The sequence below is a fragment of the Chenopodium quinoa genome, unplaced genomic scaffold (assembly GCF_001683475.1).
Source record: "Chenopodium quinoa cultivar QQ74 unplaced genomic scaffold, ASM168347v1, whole genome shotgun sequence".
In the NCBI taxonomy this organism is placed as follows: Eukaryota; Viridiplantae; Streptophyta; class Magnoliopsida; order Caryophyllales; family Amaranthaceae; genus Chenopodium; species Chenopodium quinoa.
In genome coordinates this window covers 6,770,207-6,789,930 of record NW_018743955.1, presented here as the reverse complement: position 1 = coordinate 6,789,930, position 19,724 = coordinate 6,770,207, and the positions used below count along the sequence as shown (strand labels likewise).

Genomic DNA, 19,724 nt, shown 5'->3' with positions numbered 1-19,724 from the left:
GTGATTATGTGTGTTCAATTATTTATGTAGAGTATGTATTTAATTTGGATGAAATGGCATGATCCTGTTTCATTGATTTACTTGAATTGGAATGTATTTGCTTATTTGATTGATTGTTGGATACCTGAATTGGGATTTATGTGCATGTTATAGGTAATTGGATACCTGATTTGGAATTTATTTGAATGTTGTGGATTGTTGGATATGATTTTGAATTTATATGCATGTTGTAAGTGTGTATACTGTTTACCTTCTTTTGCAGAATGAGTGATGTTGTGTTAAGGTTTCATTACTTTGATAAGCATGTTGATCTTGCTGTTGACTTAGATAGATGTAATTTGCTTGATTTGGTTATGGATTTTGAGGACACTGCTGCAGTAAACTCTGAGTTTCCTATAGTCAACCCATCATTTGGTTATGGTTTCAATGAAAAGAATCACCCTTTACTAGATGATGCTGATCTTTTTAAGATGATTCACACCCTAGGTGAGTGTGAGATTTATCACATTTGGGTAGGTTTTGCTAAGAAACCAAGTGCCTTGAATAGAATGACCAATAGGCTAAGGAACAAGTCCAAATCTGCACAACCTTTTGCTGCACCTTCCCAATCTGAACCACTCCATATTGATCAACCTTCTGATACTGCACCCTCAAATGAACAACCCCCTCAAATTGATCTCAATGATTGATTCATTCAAAACCAAGAAAATACAACCTTACTCAATCAAAATGCAAATTATTTTTCCATTTTCATTCAAAACCAAGAAAATACAACCTTACTTTTATAATTTGTTCCTAGTACACTTAGTCTCTGAAGTACATGACAACTAAATACACAATGCTCATTTCAGGGTTACAAACAGTAAACTAAGATACATCACAAGAGTAATTCTAACAACCATATAAACATAGCTTGCAAACTCATATGCTTTGTCTGTGAAATCAATAAATTCCTCTCTTAATACTCTCAAATTGGATGATTCTTCATGATTGGCTATAATTTGATCTTCAGGAACCCACATAAACAAACCACAATGCCTGCACTTGTAATATGACCTCCCTGGATTCGAAATTGAGTCAGACACCCTAATATCAGCAAGTCTTGGTGGATTACAATTGCATTGAATTCGTCTCACCCACATGGACCTCCCAAATCTGCTGCTAGAAGAGGAACCACTGCCTGCAGAACCAGCCATGTCAGAACAGCAGGGACCAACAGAAATAAAAAGAAAAGAAGAAGAGGTGAGCTCGAAAAAATGGAGGGGAAATTTTATGGAGAATAGAAGAGGGAAAGTGGGGTTTTATAGGGAGAGAATAAGGGTTGGGAAGTTGGAGGGAAATAACAGCAACATTAAGGGGGAAATTTTGGAGGGAAATGATTAAAAAAATGGGGGTATATTAGTCATTTCATCTATTACTAAGCCTAAAATGTGAATAAAATAAGTTATTAACGTCTTATTAACAGACTTAATCACGTCAATTATAAAGTCAAAACCTCAAGTGTATCAGCAGGAAGTCAAAAAAAAAAAGTGGTACCGCTGAGAAAAGTCAATACCTGGAGTGTATCAATGGGAATTTCCCTAAATTTAACAATGTGTGATTTGGTTGGTAGTAAAGTAAAAAAAAATAAAAAAAATAAATAGGAAGAAAATATGAAACATAGTGTTTTTAGTGTTAGCAAATATCAAAATTTCCTAAATATAAAAAGAATTAAGGGTAAAAACATTTGGAATTTTTTTCTATGTGGCTGGCCACGCTGTGTGATCAGGGTTACTTATTTAAGGGAGGAGTTATTTAGTAGGTCAAGAGTTACTGATTCTAGGGTTACTCAGTCAGTTAGCACATTTTCAGGGTGAGGGTGAGGGTAACTCCTAACCGCTAACCGACCGAGTAACCCTGGAATAAGTAACCCCTGTCACACTAAACTTTGAAATTGACGACATATACACAAATAAATTAGTGTAGATAATGTTTATTTATTTTTTTTATACAAAAACATGTGTAAAAAAATGTGTTAATATAACAAATGTTTTTGCTCTATATTTTTTGTAGAATGTTTTTGTTGTGAACTTAATTTTTTTCCTAAGCTAATTATATCATTTATAATAATTAAAAAAAGCAACTTTTTTTTATTCATCTTCATGAATCATGACAAAAAGGTTTGACCATCTAAATTTTGGCGTCACAATTCACTAATATATACGTTCATAGTTTACCATTAAAATAGCATAATTATTATAAGCAAGAAGATTTCATGCAATGCTAAAAACCAACAAATATTTTGAAACCTAGATTCACGTTGAAAATTTTTATTTAGCTTTCTAAATATTTTTGTCCACTAATGTCAATCCTTAAAATTAGCGGAAGCACAAACTAAAAACAACTAGGATTAATCTCCCCCCCCCCCCCCCCCCCCATGCAATTCTCTCTCATTCAATTCATTGTCTTCTCCCTAACTTTGTTCTCCTCATTTTCACCAAAACCATAATTTCTCCAAAAAAAATTAACAACAATAACATGGAGATAATTTAACTTACATAATTATTCTCTATTATCCTATAGTTTAATTTAATTATTTCATGTTATTACACACTCTCTAGCAACAACATAAAACAAGAGGGTGTATAGAGCAAGATGATGCCATCTTCCGACCCTTCGAAGAAGGCTATCCGAAGCCAAGGGAGCTCGGGTAGTGGCGGATCCCAAAACACGAGAACCTCCTCCGGTGGCAATGGTCAAGCAGTCAAGTTCGCGAGGAGGACATCAAGTGGGAAGTATGTAACTCTTTCGAGGGAGGATCTTGACATGTCAGGGGATTTTTCAGGGGATTACATGAATTATACCGTGCATATTCCTCCTACACCCGACAATCAACCCATGGATGGCTCGTCCGTGGCAGCTAAGGCCGAGGAACAATACGTGTCTAATTCCTTATTTACGGGTGGGTTCAATAGTGTTACAAGGGCTCATCTTATGGATAAGGTGACTGATTCTGATTCATGCCCACCGGATCATGTGGCTCGTGGTAAGGCGGGTTATTGTCAAATGCCTGTGTGTGATGGTGAGGGCATGAAAGATGATCGTGGAAATCGTGTCTACCCTTGTGAATGCAGGTATTTATCAATCTCCGTTTCTTATTATTTGCAACGTTAAGGTATTATTTGTAAGATATAAAATACGAAATATTCAGAAGTTGCTAACAAAATGAAACGTGCTATTCTTACATTTTTTTTTTTAAAAAAAAGGGCTTTGAATGTATTGTACGTTATTGGTTTGGAATGTTTATTTGGACCGTGTTATATATCCAATTTCTAAATTATTTTTGTATGTAGATTTACAATATGCAATGATTGCTTCATCGATGCTCAAAAAGGAAGTGGAGTGTGTCCAGGATGCAAGGAACCCTATAGACTAGAAGACTACGATGATGAACACCCGGATTTCTCAGGTGGAGCTCTCCCATTGCCAGCTCCAAACAAGGGGAATGAAGACCGGCGAATGATGAGCAGGAAGAAAGGTGGTGATTTCGACCATAACAAGTGGTTGTTCAATGAGACACAGGGGACTTATGGACATGGGACAGCTTATTGGCCACCCGAGGATGCTTACGATGGCGACGGAGATGGAATGAGTGGTGTGCTTGAAGCTGCTGATAAGCCTTTTAAGCCTCTTAGTAGGATTATTCCTATTCCTAGTGGCATCATTAGCCCTTACAGGTTAATTCTTTATTTAACTATCGTGACCATTTTCTTTGATTATCACGTAATACTTATTACTTGTTGTAAATTTGCAATAGCAATAATTTTTTAGCATAAAATTAAACACCACATCATCCATGTTAACTTGTTTATCGTCAAAGGTAAAAACAATTCATCAAAATAATTATAAAAAAATGGCACAAGATTGTTTAGTAGCACCACATTATGTCCCTATACTAGTTTCATTTGGTAACAATTTTATCTATTATTGATTTGGTTGATAATCCATATAATCCAATTAATGTAGTCTTTAAGATATTTATATATTTGCCATTTCTAATCAATCTTTTTATTTTAATTTTGCAGGTTATTAATCGTGATACGTTTGGTCTTTTTAGGCCTATTCTTAGCATGGCGTGTAAAAAATCCAAATGAAGAAGCAGTATGGCTTTGGCTAATGTCCGTTGTTTGTGAAATATGGTTTGCCTTTTCTTGGCTTCTTGACATCATTCCTAAAATATGTCCTATAAACCGGTCCACGGACCTCCACGCCCTAAGGGAAAAATTCGAGCTACCTTCCCCATCGAACCCGACCGGGCGGTCTGACTTACCTGGTGTTGATCTTTTTGTTTCAACCGCTGACCCTGAAAAAGAACCGCCTCTTGTTACAGCAAACACCATCCTTTCGATCTTATCAGTTGATTATCCTGTCGAGAAGATAGCATGTTACGTGTCAGATGATGGTGGCGCGCTCCTAACGTTTGAGGCAATGGCCGAGGCAGCTAGCTTTGCTGAGTTATGGGTGCCATTTTGTAGGAAACATGACATTGAGCCTAGGAATCCTGAGACTTATTTTACATTGAAGGGTGACCCTACTAAAAATAAGCTGCAACCTGATTTTGTTAAAGATAGGAGGAAGATTAAGAGGGAATACGGCGAGTTTAAGGTTCGAATTAATGGGTTACCTGACTCTATTAGGAGGCGGTCTGATGCGTTTAATGCTAGGGAGGAGATGAAGATGATGAAACAAATGAGGGATAATGGTGGAGATCGGTCCGAACATATTCGAGCCCAAAAGGCTACTTGGATGGCTGATGGCACTCATTGGCCTGGTACTTGGGTTGTCTCTGCTGGTGAACATGCTAAGGGTGATCATGCAGGAATCCTTCAGGTTTGCCTACTAACTTTATTTCGAAGAAGACTGAAGACCCATCATTATAATAAACAAAAAAACCGTTTATATATATATATATATATACCAAATAGCATGACATTTTCATAAATAAATCAATATTTATGGTATTATATTTAACAAAAAGTTATTGATTTATTTACGAAACTATAAGAGTTAGTGATGAGGTTACATACCATTAAGATAACACAAATGGAATGCAGGTAATGTTGAAGCCACCACCACCAGACCCAATATTGGGAACACCAGATGACAAACTCCTAGACTTTTCTGAAACTGACATACGCCTACCTATGTTCGTGTACGTGTCACGTGAAAAGAGGCCAGGGTATGATCACAACAAGAAGGCTGGAGCTATGAACGCGTTGGTGCGATCATCTGCCATCCTCTCTAACGGTCCATTTATCCTTAATCTTGATTGTGATCACTACATTTACAACTGTAAGGCCATTCGTGAAGGTATGTGCTTCATGCTTGATCGAGGTGGTGAAGACATATGTTACATACAGTTCCCTCAAAGGTTCGAAGGTATTGATCCTTCTGATCGATATGCTAATCGAAACAACGTGTTCTTCGATGGGAACATGCGTGCTCTTGATGGTCTTCAGGTTTAAACACTCGGATTTCTAATTAAGTACCTATTTAACATAATTATCCCTTAGCTAGTCTGGTCCAATTTTTCCTGAATTAGCAGTTTCTAATGTATTTTATTGTATTGTAACATTATAAACATGCTAATTTCAGTAAATGATGTTTAAAATTGTAACCATTAATTTTGTTCCTTGATGCAGGGTCCAGTTTATGTAGGCACTGGTACTATGTTCAGGAGATTCGCGTTGTATGGTTTTGACCCACCGAATCCAGACAGGATAGCTAACACCAACAAAGATTCTGAGACTCAAGCACTAACTTCTTCAGAACTTGACCCGGAATTGGACGTGAATTTGCTGCCTAAGAGGTTCGGAAACTCAACAATGCTGTCAGAATCAATACCTATTGCGGAGTATCAAGGGCGTCCCTTGGCTGATCATCCTGCAGTTAAGTATGGAAGGCCTCCGGGTGCTCTTAGAGTACCTCGCGAGCCCCTTGATTCTAGCATTGTTGCTGAAGCTGTATCCGTTATCTCTTGCTGGTAAGATCGTCTTACACTAATTTATATACTCCATACTTGAGGTTACATCAGAAAAAAAAAGTCAGAATTAGTATCAGAAACAAACACAGGCAGTATTTTAGCATTACTAATGAAAAAGAAGTCATTATACTAGCTCTTTTGTAAAAATATGCACACACAGGTATGAAGATAAAACAGAATGGGGAGACAGAGTAGGATGGATTTACGGCTCAGTAACAGAAGACGTGGTGACCGGCTATCGGATGCACAACCGTGGGTGGCGTTCAGTCTACTGCATCACAAAACGAGACTCCTTCAGAGGGTCTGCTCCAATTAATCTGACAGACAGGCTGCACCAGGTGCTGCGGTGGGCTACAGGGTCAGTAGAAATTTTTTTCTCAAGAAACAACGCCTTCTTAGGAACTCGCCGCCTAAAGCTGCTACAGAGGTTGGCCTACATCAATGTTGGGATATACCCTTTCACCTCTCTTTTCCTCATCATGTACTGCTTCCTCCCGGCGCTGTCACTTTTCTCAGGACAGTTCATCGTGCAGACGCTTAGCATTACATTCTTGATATACTTGTTGATCATGACACTTTGTTTGATATTTTTGGCCATTTTGGAGGTAAAATGGTCAGGGATCGAGTTGGAGGAATGGTGGAGAAATGAACAATTTTGGCTCATTTCCGGGACTAGTTCTCACCTTGCTGCTGTTATTCAAGGCCTTCTCAAAGTTATTGCAGGTATAAATTTCATATTAATCAATAAATTTCCTGCTCATAATCCATGAAAAGTACACAATTCATTATAACTATATCAATGTCTCGTCGTTATTGAATGTGGGACAACTCATATATGGTAATGTATGTCATATAGGTATCGAGATTTCATTCACATTGACCTCAAAGTCAGCATCAGAAGATGAAGACGACGTGTTTGCAGAGCTTTACCTAGTGAAATGGAGTTCACTGATGCTCCCACCCATAGTAATAGCAATGGTAAACATAATAGCAGTATGCTATGCATTTGCCAGGACCATATATAGCTCAGTCCCATCATGGAGTAAGTTCTTGGGCGGCGCGTTCTTTAGCTTCTGGGTGTTGGCTCATTTGTACCCTTTTGCTAAAGGTTTGATGGGAAGAAGGAGGAAAACACCTACAATTGTGTTTGTTTGGTCAGGACTAATTGCTATCACAATCTCTTTACTTTACATTGCTATAAATCCACCTTCAGCTTCTTCTCAGGGTTCAGGTGGTACAGGATTCACATTCCCTTGATATATATATATATATATATATATATAAATTTACATGTGATTTATTTTTCATTCACATTGTTTGTGATTTTTTGATGAATTAGATGTAACATAGAACAACAGATTTAGATTTTTTTTATTTTTATTTTTTTGTTTGGTGTACAAACTTAAAAATTGTTGTAACAACCCTGTTAGATGATTGGTGAGTTGATACTCTAATATTGGTTTTATGTTTTCACCAAAGTTGATATATCCATTGAAATGGTTAACTCTGAGTTTGGTTAATAATTTTGGTCATAGTAATAAAGAACAATTAAATTGTCCTTGTATAGTCGTTATATTAAAATTTTTGATATATAGTAGCGATGAATGTAACGTACACAATGTAAACTCATTCTTTTGCGCTCATTTGGAGTTTCTCCAATCCTCCAATATTTATAACAAATATGAATAGAAAATATATATTACATCATACAAGTGTACAACCGGTTATACAATACAAATTATTGCTCTCGTTGAACACCAGGGATGTTAGAGGTGCATGAGCCATGAAGTACACTTTCCCTTGTTGAGTGGGTGAGTGACAGTTTGTTACTTAAACATTTGCACACAATAAGATCTATATAAAAAAATATATATACAATCACTATATATATATATATATATTTTTTTTTTTTTGTGTTTAGAGAACCACAGGGTGGGGTGAGAATCGATCCTAAGACCTCCTAGGATCAGGAGGAAAGCTCTAACCACTTGAGCTAAACATATAGTAAATATTTTTTTAATATGATACAGAATATTAATTTAAGAATGTATGATAAAATTGGTTCGATTTATTATTATTGCTAAATTATGCTTTATAATTTCACTTTAAGTTCCCTAATTATTCAATATGTTATATCATTTTCTACATATTTATTGAAATATTTTGATATGCGTGGAGATCTAGTATAATGCTTATTTTTCTTTTGAAAGGGAAGTAAAGAACTACTAGATTTTTTTTTGTTTTTTTTTTTTTGAGGAAAAGTAGTACAGTATAGAATTAGTATAACATTAGTAATTACATTATTTAATTAATTTTTTTTTGGGTGAGAAATTTGAATTGATCCTAATGCTGACCTTAATTAGATCATCATCAACTTAATTAGTCCATAATTGTGCTAATCTGTCACATCCCATATGTGATGCCACTAATAAAGATTCAAATCTTCGAATTAATAAAGTGATCTTAAAACCTATGTTGAAAATTCTACTATGTCATTCTTTAAAAATAACACCACAACTTGTTAATGTGGCGAAATTTGATTGGTCTGTATTTAGTATTTTTATTTTCATTTTAAATTATTTTTAATGTCCATAATGTATTAAATTGTATTTTTTTTATGTATTTTTAAATACATGTAATTTTTTAAGAAATACATAATTATAAATTATGAAAATATATATTTATAATATTAATTAATTTTTAAATTTATATATATAACTAAAAATCAAAAAATAAATTGTTCATCATTGTTCATGTATGTTCATCAATCATGTCATAGATTATCCTCCCATTCCCAAAATCAATATTAGTTGTTGATAAATTCGTAAACTCGGAGTAAAACTGGGATAAAAATTCAAAAACAAATTGTGTTTTTGCTTTTTTTTTTTTTCACTTTTTGATTTTAGGTTTTTGTTCCGCTTTAAATGGTTTGAAAATTTGATTTATGTGGACTCAAATTATGCAATTTTGTCAAAGAACAAAGAGTATCAGGTTAGTAGAAGATGAAGTGGTCGCATTTTATTTTGTTTGCAACCCTTGATTGATGCGAAAAATGTAATAAAATTTTATCGAACTTGTTTGTGGGTTAGGTAATTACCTAACCAAAAATAAATTAAATTTTTTTTGCAGATCTCAATTTTGGATCAAACTGGTTTGCGAAAAAAAATAATTTTGAACTGTAAATTTCAGAGCACACACTCGTTGTCCATTGATCGTTAAAAAATTGAAAGATCTTTGTTTTAGATCATCATAATACACGCTTCTAAGGCTATATTCTTCCTCAAAACTATCAAACAACTTAATTTCTTACCTAAATCAAAATTATCAATCATACCCTAAAATGAAATTTGTATACGGATCATGGAACGAAGCAGATTCATAACCCAAAAAATAAGATCTTTGGACGTAGTTTTGGTCGGAATTTTGGTCTAAGTTTCGAATAGATTATACAAGATTTTGGGAGTGATTAATTAAGATCATGAATGAAGAATAATGATAATTTTTTAATTTCTAAATTTTAATTAAAATTAAATTTTCAAAAATGACTTTAAAAAGATAAAAATAGATTTTTTTTTTGACTAAAAAAAAAGGACACATCATGTTACGTATTCTTTAAAAAATACATGTATTAACAATTACATAATACATGTATACTATACTTAGGCTTGCCTCCAAAAAAAAAAATTATACTTAGGCTTTTTAAAATAAATTAAAAAATTGACCAATTATAACATGACACATCATCATGTTATGACGTCTTTTTTTTAAGAATGACACAGTAGACTTACGTGCAAAACTTAACTTGTTCTTATCTTTCATATTCATATTTTGAACACCAACAAGAGTTGCTCAAATGGTAAGCAACTTAATATTCCTTAAGGGAAATCCTGGATTCGAGCCTCGCTGTATGCCCAAACTCTTGTTGGAAGACTCGCCCATCATAAACCAAATGCGCTATCCCAGTCGGATACTGACATGGGCATCTTTAAAAAAAAGTATATTCATATTTTGAACAGGGGGCGTCACTCATGGATAAGACTTAGCATCTAAGGGAGAAAGTCAAATGTTGAATTAATAATTAAAATAATTTGAGATGGAATTTAAACTAGTTCTACATAATAAACTAATCAAGAAATTGTGTGACTGATTAGCAGATCCTCCCCTATAAATACGAGCACTTAAAGCCATGTTATACACACCTCAAACTACAATTCAAGTAAAAAAAAAATAGTGTAAGTACAATAATGGCTTCTCGTCGTAGCTCATTCAATTTCTTGGTTTTATGCCTCGTTTTTTCTCATTTCCAACATGGGTAAGTCGTAATAAGTTTATCTTTCGTTTCAAGTATGCACCTATATTTGTCTGTATTGTACTTTATCTATCCTAAAATAATTGACACATTGGACTTTTTTTAGATTTCGCTATTCATATAGGTATTTATATGATATCATAATAGCAACAAATATTATCATAAAATATGTTATTTATATGATATCATAACAACAACTGTTATGTCTTTTGTCATAACAACAACTGTTATCATAAAATATGTTATTAGATAGCTCTTGATATAAAGTTTTATAATATAATTTTTTTTATATATATAATTTTCATTAGTATTTCTTTATGTGAAAACAAAGTAAAATTAGTGCATCAGCATGCATGTATACAAACTTTGACAGTGTCATTTATTACTACATCCGTTACAGGTTATGTGCAACGATTAGACATTTTCCCTCTCTGCTTTATGTCAAATCGTTGCACATAACCTGTAACGGAGGTAGTATGAGACAAAGGGAACACCATCTAAACCGTGTTCTGATCCCTAGTTCTTTTGATCGATTAGGCTTACATCATGTACTATATTCATCATCTTGGCTACCAAGTATGTAGGAGCTAGTCATATTTTATATGTGTACTATACGTCATTATATTTGTTATAGCAGAGGTAAAAGTGTTGTGGTTTGATGTAATGCAGAAGTGGAAGTGGAAGGCGTCAAGTACTGCAAGGAGTACAGCGAAAACTGGAGTGGATGGTGTGGGAGCGATTCAAAGTGCAATAAAACTTGCAAAAATAAGGAAAATGCACACAGTGGAACTTGCCACTGGGATGGTTTTGGGATGGCTTGCTTTTGCTACTTTAAGTGCGGCTGATCATATATATATATATATATATATATATATATATATATATATATATATATATATATATATATATATATATTATATATATATATATATATATATATATATATATATATATATGTCATATTTTAAAAACCTTATTATTCTCTATCGAATATTAAGGTTCAGGTTGTTATGTCATTGTCTATGCAATGTGCGTGCGTGTGAAAAATAAGTAAGGGTGTAATTATCTTCTTGTGACATTTTATTTGTGAGACAAATGATGTATGTTGTTCTTTTGTATTTCTACAAGATATGTGTGTCCTGTTGATATATTTGATTTTCCATATTGGTGGTTGATTATCCTTCAATATTGATGGGTTATCAGTAGTGTCAGAGCTAGGTTTTTCATCGTGAGGGACGGTCTAAGAATGTTGTTCTATAATTTGACTAAAACCCTTACAAAAATACTTAAAAACATAAATTGTATGTTTAATATTCATAATTATGTATTACAACCCTAAACCTCATAAAATGCCATCATACAATCCAAGAAATTAAAAAAAAAACATAAATTACAAATTCTTTAATTTTTCGAGCCTTTTTTCTTTTTAAGCAATCAATAATTAAATTGAAATGTGAATCAGCTACCAAATCATATACAATGCAAATTATCAAATAATGTATATAGGTTTAAAGTTATACTTCCTCCAAAGGGATATTAGATGCGTCACTTTTTATGTATGAAAGTGTCAATTTAGATGCATCACTTTTTCTATTAGTCAATAAATGCTAGACATAAGAATTGAACCCATGAGTCATGACTCATGACCATGAAGAAAACTTACAACAACTTTTGTATGTGGCTTACCACCCCATGTGACCAGCTAACACACGAGTAACCCCTGCAGGTAATATAATCCCTGACCGACCAAGTAACCTCTTACTAAGTATCCACTGACTAACCGAGTAACCTCAAACAAAGTAGCCCATGAGTGACGGAGTAACCCCTGACCGAATGAGTAACCCCGTCCATTCTTTCAAAAAAAAAAAAATATCGAGTAACCCCTGACTAGACCACCTCTTATTCTTTATGTTAAAAAAAAAGTTGGGGGGCAATTGTCCTCCCTTGTCCCTATCTGACTCCGCTAATATTTATCAGCTAATTAAGATAGATCATGTGAAAGTACTTTCTGTAATATTGTGCTCCATATTATGTTCTTGACTAATCATTATCCTTTTGATTCCAATATTACTTGCTAAGATGTTGCCTAGAGCTCAAGTAGAAGCCTTCAATTTGGAATATACGAGGTATTGTCTATGATTTTCATATTGATTCTCACGTCAGGTAAAGATATCACTTAAGAAACTTGATCTTTCAAGTGATTCTTGCAAGGATATCTCCTCAATTTATTATCATACAACACACCATAACAAATACGACATAGAATAGTATAAAGTTCAGACTTGAGACTTAAATCATCGTAGCTGATTTAGTGCCACAGACGGACTTCAGTTATCATACCAAGATAGCACTATATGAATCATCGATTGGTGATTGAGTTTTCTTCTTTGATCTTGAGAATAAGGAAAGAGAATTGTTCACAACTGCACATCAGTGACAAACCTCTAAAATGGATAGTAAACCCTATCACATTGACAACAGCATTAGTATTCAAAGTACGACTTTATCTAGGACTATGAGGGCTTGGAATTGATCATCACCCACAATATGAATATTAGAATTCAGAAAATCAACCCTTACAAATTAAAGTAAGGGATGATTGAAAATATTCTTACAAAAACAAGTCATACTTGTATATCAATGTTATCATCAGAGGGGTGGGTGGCACATATACAGTTGTGGCTAGCGTGGAGGTCTCGTTGCTTAGAGGGTCTCCTGAGGTTGATCAAGTATCCGAGTCCAACTTCAACTGTGGTGCAGACGTGCAGTGTGCCCTGTGTTATATTCATCATATCACCATTTGCAGCAGAGCTTAATATGAAGAGTACTATTCCAATTAATTCCTCTTTCATATAAAAAAAATATACGAGTACTTCGTATTAGATGTACATGATATTCTACAACCTTTGTGCTTAGACGTGGGATTAAAAAAAGAACCCCCCAGTTCCCACAAAGATAAAGGGTTCAAACATCTACCGGGTTATGTATAAGAAGTTCTAAGAATCAGGTTTCAGTTACAAAGGAGCGACTGGCTACTGTACAATGACCATTTCGTTGCTGTAATATCACAGCAAACAATCATACTTGATAAAATCAATATGAAGGTTACAATCTGTGCAGGCAGGGCATCTACAAAACTGTAGCACTAGAATCTTCACTAATTATCAACAATTACCATTTCGTATTCTTCTTTTAGACTTCCACTCAGTAATTGCATACGAAAGAGTGTGGTTTGGTATGAGGTTTTTGTTTGACAGTGGAAAATCTGTTGTTGGAGAAGTGTCATTGTCTTTAAGCCACATCTCTATTGCTCTGCGGTCATAAGTGTATCCATCTGAGGCTACACAAGGGTCATCCATGATATCCTGTTTCCAGAAAAGGTCAAACAACTCAATGACAATGTTCTGAAACCTTAGTTCTAAAAGAAGCATTGGACTTCATCAAAAATGATGAATAGCTTACAGCAATGCAGTGAAACTCGATCTTGTTTTTACAAATACAAATTTCCCACTAAATTTCTGAGACTTACTTAGGTTATAAGAAAGGAAGGAAGATCAAGAGGGACATACCTTAAGTATAGGGCAGATAAAATGGCTTGGTGGTGCGACTAGGATCATAGCAACCAAATTACGGGCCTTTTCTGCAATATCTTTCATTCTTTCAAGTATAGGAAGAATATTTTTCAAATCTGGTCTATCTTTACGCCTCAGCTCAGCACATTGAATTCCTAGTAGAGCCATTTCAGCTGTCTCTCTTAGGGGCCATCTTCCAGCGTTTTTATCCAATATTTGCATTAAACGGCCTCCTTTTATGGCATCCTCAACCACATGGGTTATGCCAACAGCAGGTTTTGCTGTCAACAGCTGTAGAATGACCATTCCCAAAGCATAAACATCTGCTTTCATAGAGATAAGTCCTGTCCTTTGATACTCGGGATCTATGTAACAAAGTGTACCTACAGGGCTTGTATCCTTATACAAGGTCAACGTGGAAAGGGAGGATGGATCCACATTTAGCATTGTACAGAGACCAGCATCACCAATCTTGCTTACCAAATTCTGATCTAGCAAGATATTAGCTGGTTTTAGGTCACGATGGATGATTGCTTTTGGCTTGTTGTTGTGAAGAAATGCAAGGGCAGATGCAACCTCCCATGCTATTCTAAACCTCTCATACCATGGTATGGGAGGAGAGTCATTTTTTCGCAACAACCGATCTTCCAAACTTCCATTTTCCATGTATTCGTATACCAGGCAACCCTGTTCTGGACATGCCCCAAGCAGCAGTAGCAGATGAGGATGACGGATTTTACTCAAGATCTCCAACTAAAATCGAAAAAAATTAAGTTAAAAATCAATTTTAGTATTTAAATTCCTTACTGAGAAGAGTTAAAAGGGAAATAAGGGTACCTCCTGATGGAATTGCTTGCTCTCAGCGCCTTCCTTAGAGTGGAGGACCTTTATTGCCACTGTTGAGTAATGCAACTTGCATTTATACACAGATCCATATGAACCCTCTCCAATTTTAAGTTCTTCATCAAATGAGTTGGTAGCGGATACTATCTCTTCCCATGAGAATTTCTGGTAATTGTACACAGGTTCTCCAAGCACATTTTTAAGCTTTTCTCTTTCCTTGACATCCCGGGCAGCCTTATGCTCTGCTTCTCTCCTCTGCATTACCTCTCTATGAGCACGTTCCCTAGCATAATCAGCTTCCCTTTTTGCAGCTTCAAATTTTTCCTTTTCTACTTTTGCCAACTCTTTGGCTTTCTCCTCCTTTTCATTTATCTCCTTGAGTTTCATTGCTTCCTCATTCCGTAGCTTGCTTAGATCACCTAGCTGGTAATAGATAGAACATCTATAAATATTTTCTTGTTTTTTTAAAGCTCATATTTGACTAGTATGGTATCAGAATTGCTAAAGAAGATGCTCAAAATCTCACCCTCCGTGTAGCATCTATTGCTTCATTTTGAGCTATAGAATACATTCCTCGTATGTGACGCAATTCAATTCTCATCTTCTCAAGCTCTAAATTGACATTCCCCTATAAAGATGCAAAATATATTACAGTTGCAGGACAAACAAGAACAAATATCCAATAACATCTAGAAAAGATTTTGTATCCTCCCTACTCTCCTAGTACACGAGGTATTCACAATATGAAAGGCTGACCTGTGTTACAGATGAAGCTGGTAGAGATCTTGAGGCAGATGCTTGACCACAGCAGGAACTAGATATCCTGGTGGATGCTTGATCTGTGATCCAGGACTCAGTATCAGCTTCAACGGTTTTAAAAGTAGATCTTTGACTTGTAAGTGTTCCAACATATGAAATCGAAGCATCATCTACATTCCTTGTATTAGCAGATTGAAAACTGGCAAGTTCTGCTGAAGATATCCCTGAATTATTATATCCATTTTTCACACAGGAAAGAGAATCAGGGTGCTTGAGCGACCCAATAGGAGAGGAAGAAGGAGACTCTGAATAGGTCGATCCAGGGTCTGTTAGAATCGTTTATATAGGGATTAGGGAGTTATTTTAACCAAATAAGAGTAATACTACAAATGTAAATGTAATGTTTGTCTTAAAATTAAGAAGCAACCTACTATAAGAAATCCTTAGAGATTCAACCCTTCCCAAATTAGAAAAGAGCTAGATCATTGCTTCTATTTTTTTATTTTATTTTTATATGGTAAAGATCCTTTTCCATCATTAAATTTGAGTTACAAGAAAAATCAGTGCCTGTTTTTTTATGGTTTAATTAAAAGTAACAAATTCGAGAAAAGGAAGGAGCTGGTATGTGTGCAGTACATAGTAACAAAATCCAACAATTTTGGCTCTATTAAGGGAAGGGTCTAATTCAGATACCTCACAATTCTGATTACAATTAACACCAATAAGATTAAGATGGCATGCATTTGTTGCAGCTAGAAATTAAAGAGGGAGGTTATTATATGTAAATTTACCAAATGTGCTGTTTGTGTATCTTGATGAACTGTTAGTAGAATTAGTTGCAGTGCTTTCATGTTCTACAATGTTCCCATTCGTTTCCATATTTGTATTTGATGGACGCAGAGCCTCTAGTTTTCCTTTTGAAACAACATAGACTGTGCAGAATTTTGGAGCACAATCTGACACCACAGATGACAGTAATTGTCCTTTCACTCTCCTGCATATTATGAGAGGAAAGTTGATTGGTTCTATTTTATGTTCAAGAGTAACAATTGCTATGTCATCAAATAGAAACATGGAAATTAACAGCAATGACAGGCCATACCTTGCAAACAAGCCATTAGAAGATGCCCCTATGACAAGTTCCTTTATTCCATGTCGAGTAATCTCCGTTGCTATTCCAATTGCAACATCTTCTGATTCAATCAAGACAAGTTCAGCTTGAACCTATATAAAGCAAGGGGAAAATTAGACATATGTTCATCTATCTTATAACTTCAGGATGAAATTCCATTGAAATTTTGTGCAAACCTTTTTAGAATTGAGCAACCTTTGGAAAGGCATAATCATCTCCGTTCTTTGCCACTCTATTTCCTTTTTATAAGCGACTGCTACATCATCTCGCACTTGTGGAAGAGGGATCAAATTCCCCACTAGTAGCAATAAACCAGTCAAGAAAAAAGTCTATATGAGATCATCAGTGTAAAAATGCATACATAATTCATTTAGTTTCATCCAAATTTCTGTCTCAATAACTAATTTCAAAATGGAAGGAATGATGATGTTAAACTTACTTGGTGTAGGTACACCAGTTATCTTAGGGAATACATGGAACAACTTGAATGCAACATTTCCTTCAGGTATAAATTTCTCGATTGCCCATCGTACTATATACTTGCTTTTAGCACCCCCATTCAAGGCTATCGCAATCACACGTGAACCAGACGATCCTTTTCCTTTATCCATATTTATGTGCTCTATTTGAGCCTAATTTACCTAACAAAAACCCTGCAAGCAACCAAAATATTTCAGCTAAATTCATGTATAGAGTATTTGGGTTCACATTATATGTCAAATACTGCATATTTGTTATATAATCGTGTTAACTTATAGCTTGCATGATAGCTCAAAATCTAACATTTTATCACTCAGGCAATTCAACAAACATTTAATGTGCAAATTATATACCGCGACATTGAAGCTAACAAAAGCATGGATTGCACCCAAAATATGAGCATGAATCAATCAATGGTAATTATAATTACAAGATTTCTGATTAACCAAATTACATTGGTGATTTGGAAACAAGTGGAATCACCAAAAACCCAGTAAAATTCAGCTTTCAAATGCACAACATATAAATTCACTCAAAATTTGGTAAAATGCAAATGGGTATTACAAATTCAACAAAATTAAATAAAACCCATGATTAATACAGCAAACCCAGATATCAATTTTCAATTCTAAACCCATAAATTGAAGAAATCATGAAGAAAATTACAAACCTGATCAAAATTGGAGAAATTCCTCTCTCAATATTAAAATTAAAAAGTACAAGAAGATTGAAAAATAATTATATGATCAAACATTAGCAATATAAAAATAAAATAAAACTCTCACTCTCCTCTGTTTTGAGAAATGAGAGAATTCTTCAAAAAATCCCCCCAAAAAAACGAAGATTCTGAAATGCTGAAGAATAAAACTATTAAGTAAGGAAGAATAATGACGACATTAATGACGTATTTAGGAAAAAATCTTAGCACGTCGTTCTTAAAAATGCCATGAATTTTTATGAATTAATTTAATGGTTGAATGCTAATGTAAACAGGGGACAGTTGACTGTTTCATTTTAAAAATATTTTATTATTTTTGGCGGGAATATTATAACGGATAACGACTAGTCTAACGGAATTTTAATTTAGTGACTAACTGCCTAGTTTCCATGCCACAACTAGTTATAAACTAGATTTTAATTTTATTTATTTCTTTGAAATGGATAAAAATTAATGGTATTAAAATGGTAATTAATTAAAAGTCAAGGACTTCTCTAACATCACTATGCCTGAGTTTGTCGGAGAGTTGCCTTACTACATACTATGAATATTAATTCTTTTTTTTTTTAAAAAAAAAAATGAATAAATATGGATTAGGATTACAATTTAGTAGTTAGTCATCATTTATAAGATTAGTAAAGCAGTAATGAGTGTGAGACAGGTGCATTACTAAATAACGTTTAATCATTTAATTATACATGATGGACATACACTGAGACATATTTGAGATCATATATATAGATGGAAAAGCACAACCCATATATTGGGCGGTTAATAAGGTCTTTTTTGGTTGTTAATAGTTAGTTTGAGATGCTACTTGAGTATGAAAATATGAAATAATGGTATGTTTTTTTTTTTTTGATTCAAAAGAGGAAATTAATTCCAACCAGAACAGAGGAACAAAATAACCAAATAATAAAAAACTAAACCACCTTAAAAATACTACCTACAGAGGGACAAATCGTGGAAATGCCACACCTCTAGTATCCTCATCTAAAATACGACCTAACTCTACCGGAATTTCACTAAAGTTTTCACTCTGAAATATATGGTATGTATTATATGGATGAAATAAAAAATTAAGTTAGATTCTTTGATTGTGATTACTAATTAGCAGATTAGACAATCTTAACGAACAATGAGCAGTTTAACACATTCAGTTTTTTTTCAGGCCATCATTTTTTTTAAAAAAAAAATAATATAACATTCCAAGTGCATATTAATATATTATTAATTAAAAAAAAGCTTAAGCTAAAAGGAGAGAGACTAGTTAAGTAAATTGATTACTAAAAATAATTAATGTACAAGTGTATGACCCTTTTGTTTGTTAAAAAAAAATTGTTTATTCCAACAATAGTTTTTTTTTTTTAATAGTTTTTGGGAGCAATGTAACCTCTTGCATGATATGAAGTGGTCCTCAAATACTTTGACTGGTAATTAATAACCTTCTAATAATTGTCTTAGCAAACTAGGTTACGTGTTCAGATTTTGATTAATAACACCATATCGTAAAATATTAAACTATGTTGTAACAATAATAATAACCTAAAAATAAATTAAAGTAGTTACACCCTCCGTCTTAAAATAAAAGTCTTATTCTACTAATAAATCTTGTCTCGACCTAAAAATCTCATTTTACCTTAATATATTGGAAAATTTTGCCAAAAACCCTTATAATACAATTTTTGGGTAAGAAACTTTTTTTTTTTTTTTTGCTTACGAGAACACACCTTATACTGAATTCCAACCTTTAACTACAAACAAGTTATGTCGATCAAATTGTTGACTTAAGTATTAGAGAGCTAGTTCGTTATGCATTACTCCCTCCGTTCTAAAGAATTGTCATCTGATCCGTCCCAATATTAATATTAATGATGTAGTATGAGGGA

General features: G+C 34.1%; 2 protein-coding genes across 3 annotated transcripts; one reads left to right on the top strand and one right to left on the bottom strand.

Annotated features, from left to right (window-relative positions):
- Positions 1–2,634: 2,634 nt before the first annotated feature.
- On the top strand, positions 2,635–7,681 carry LOC110689564 (cellulose synthase-like protein D4). The gene is made up of 7 exons (XM_021866337.1): positions 2,635–3,113; positions 3,333–3,716; positions 4,065–4,869; positions 5,094–5,498; positions 5,682–6,022; positions 6,183–6,745; positions 6,879–7,681. The coding sequence occupies exons 1-7, from the start codon at positions 2,635–2,637 to the stop codon at positions 7,277–7,279; spliced, it is 3,378 nt and encodes a 1,125-aa protein (XP_021722029.1). The 3' UTR covers positions 7,280–7,681.
- A 5,089-nt stretch (positions 7,682–12,770) lies between these two features.
- Positions 12,771–17,942, bottom strand: LOC110689305 (U-box domain-containing protein 35-like). 2 transcript variants are annotated; one of them, XM_021866056.1, is made up of 10 exons: positions 17,788–17,942; positions 17,077–17,290; positions 16,814–16,935; positions 16,608–16,729; positions 16,297–16,499; positions 15,503–15,831; positions 15,273–15,374; positions 14,741–15,169; positions 13,901–14,656; positions 12,771–13,696 (listed from the first exon to the last, which is right to left on the bottom strand). In XM_021866056.1, the coding sequence occupies exons 2-10, from the start codon at positions 17,246–17,248 to the stop codon at positions 13,496–13,498; spliced, it is 2,436 nt and encodes an 811-aa protein (XP_021721748.1). In that variant the 5' UTR covers positions 17,249–17,290; positions 17,788–17,942; the 3' UTR covers positions 12,771–13,495. The 2 variants fall into 2 exon arrangements, with proteins under 2 accessions (XP_021721748.1, XP_021721749.1); XM_021866057.1 differs by lacking the exon at positions 17,788–17,942 and having other exon boundaries at positions 17,077–17,388.
- Positions 17,943–19,724: the final 1,782 nt, after the last annotated feature.

Coding starts and splice junctions, on each gene's coding strand:
- LOC110689564 (XM_021866337.1), top strand. CDS start 2,635: ATGATGCCATCTTCCGACCCTTCGAAGAAGGCTATCCGAAGCCAAGGG. Junction 3,717..4,064: donor GGCATCATTAGCCCTTACAG/GTTAATTCTTTA, acceptor TTAATTTTGCAG/GTTATTAATCGTGATACGTT. Junction 6,746..6,878: donor CCTTCTCAAAGTTATTGCAG/GTATAAATTTCA, acceptor TATGTCATATAG/GTATCGAGATTTCATTCACA.
- LOC110689305 (XM_021866056.1), bottom strand. CDS start 17,248: ATGGATAAAGGAAAAGGATCGTCTGGTTCACGTGTGATTGCGATAGCC. Junction 16,936..17,076: donor AACTGGTGTACCTACACCAA/GTAAGTTTAACA, acceptor TATTGCTACTAG/TGGGGAATTTGATCCCTCTT. Junction 15,375..15,502: donor CAGCTTCATCTGTAACACAG/GTCAGCCTTTCA, acceptor GCATCTTTATAG/GGGAATGTCAATTTAGAGCT.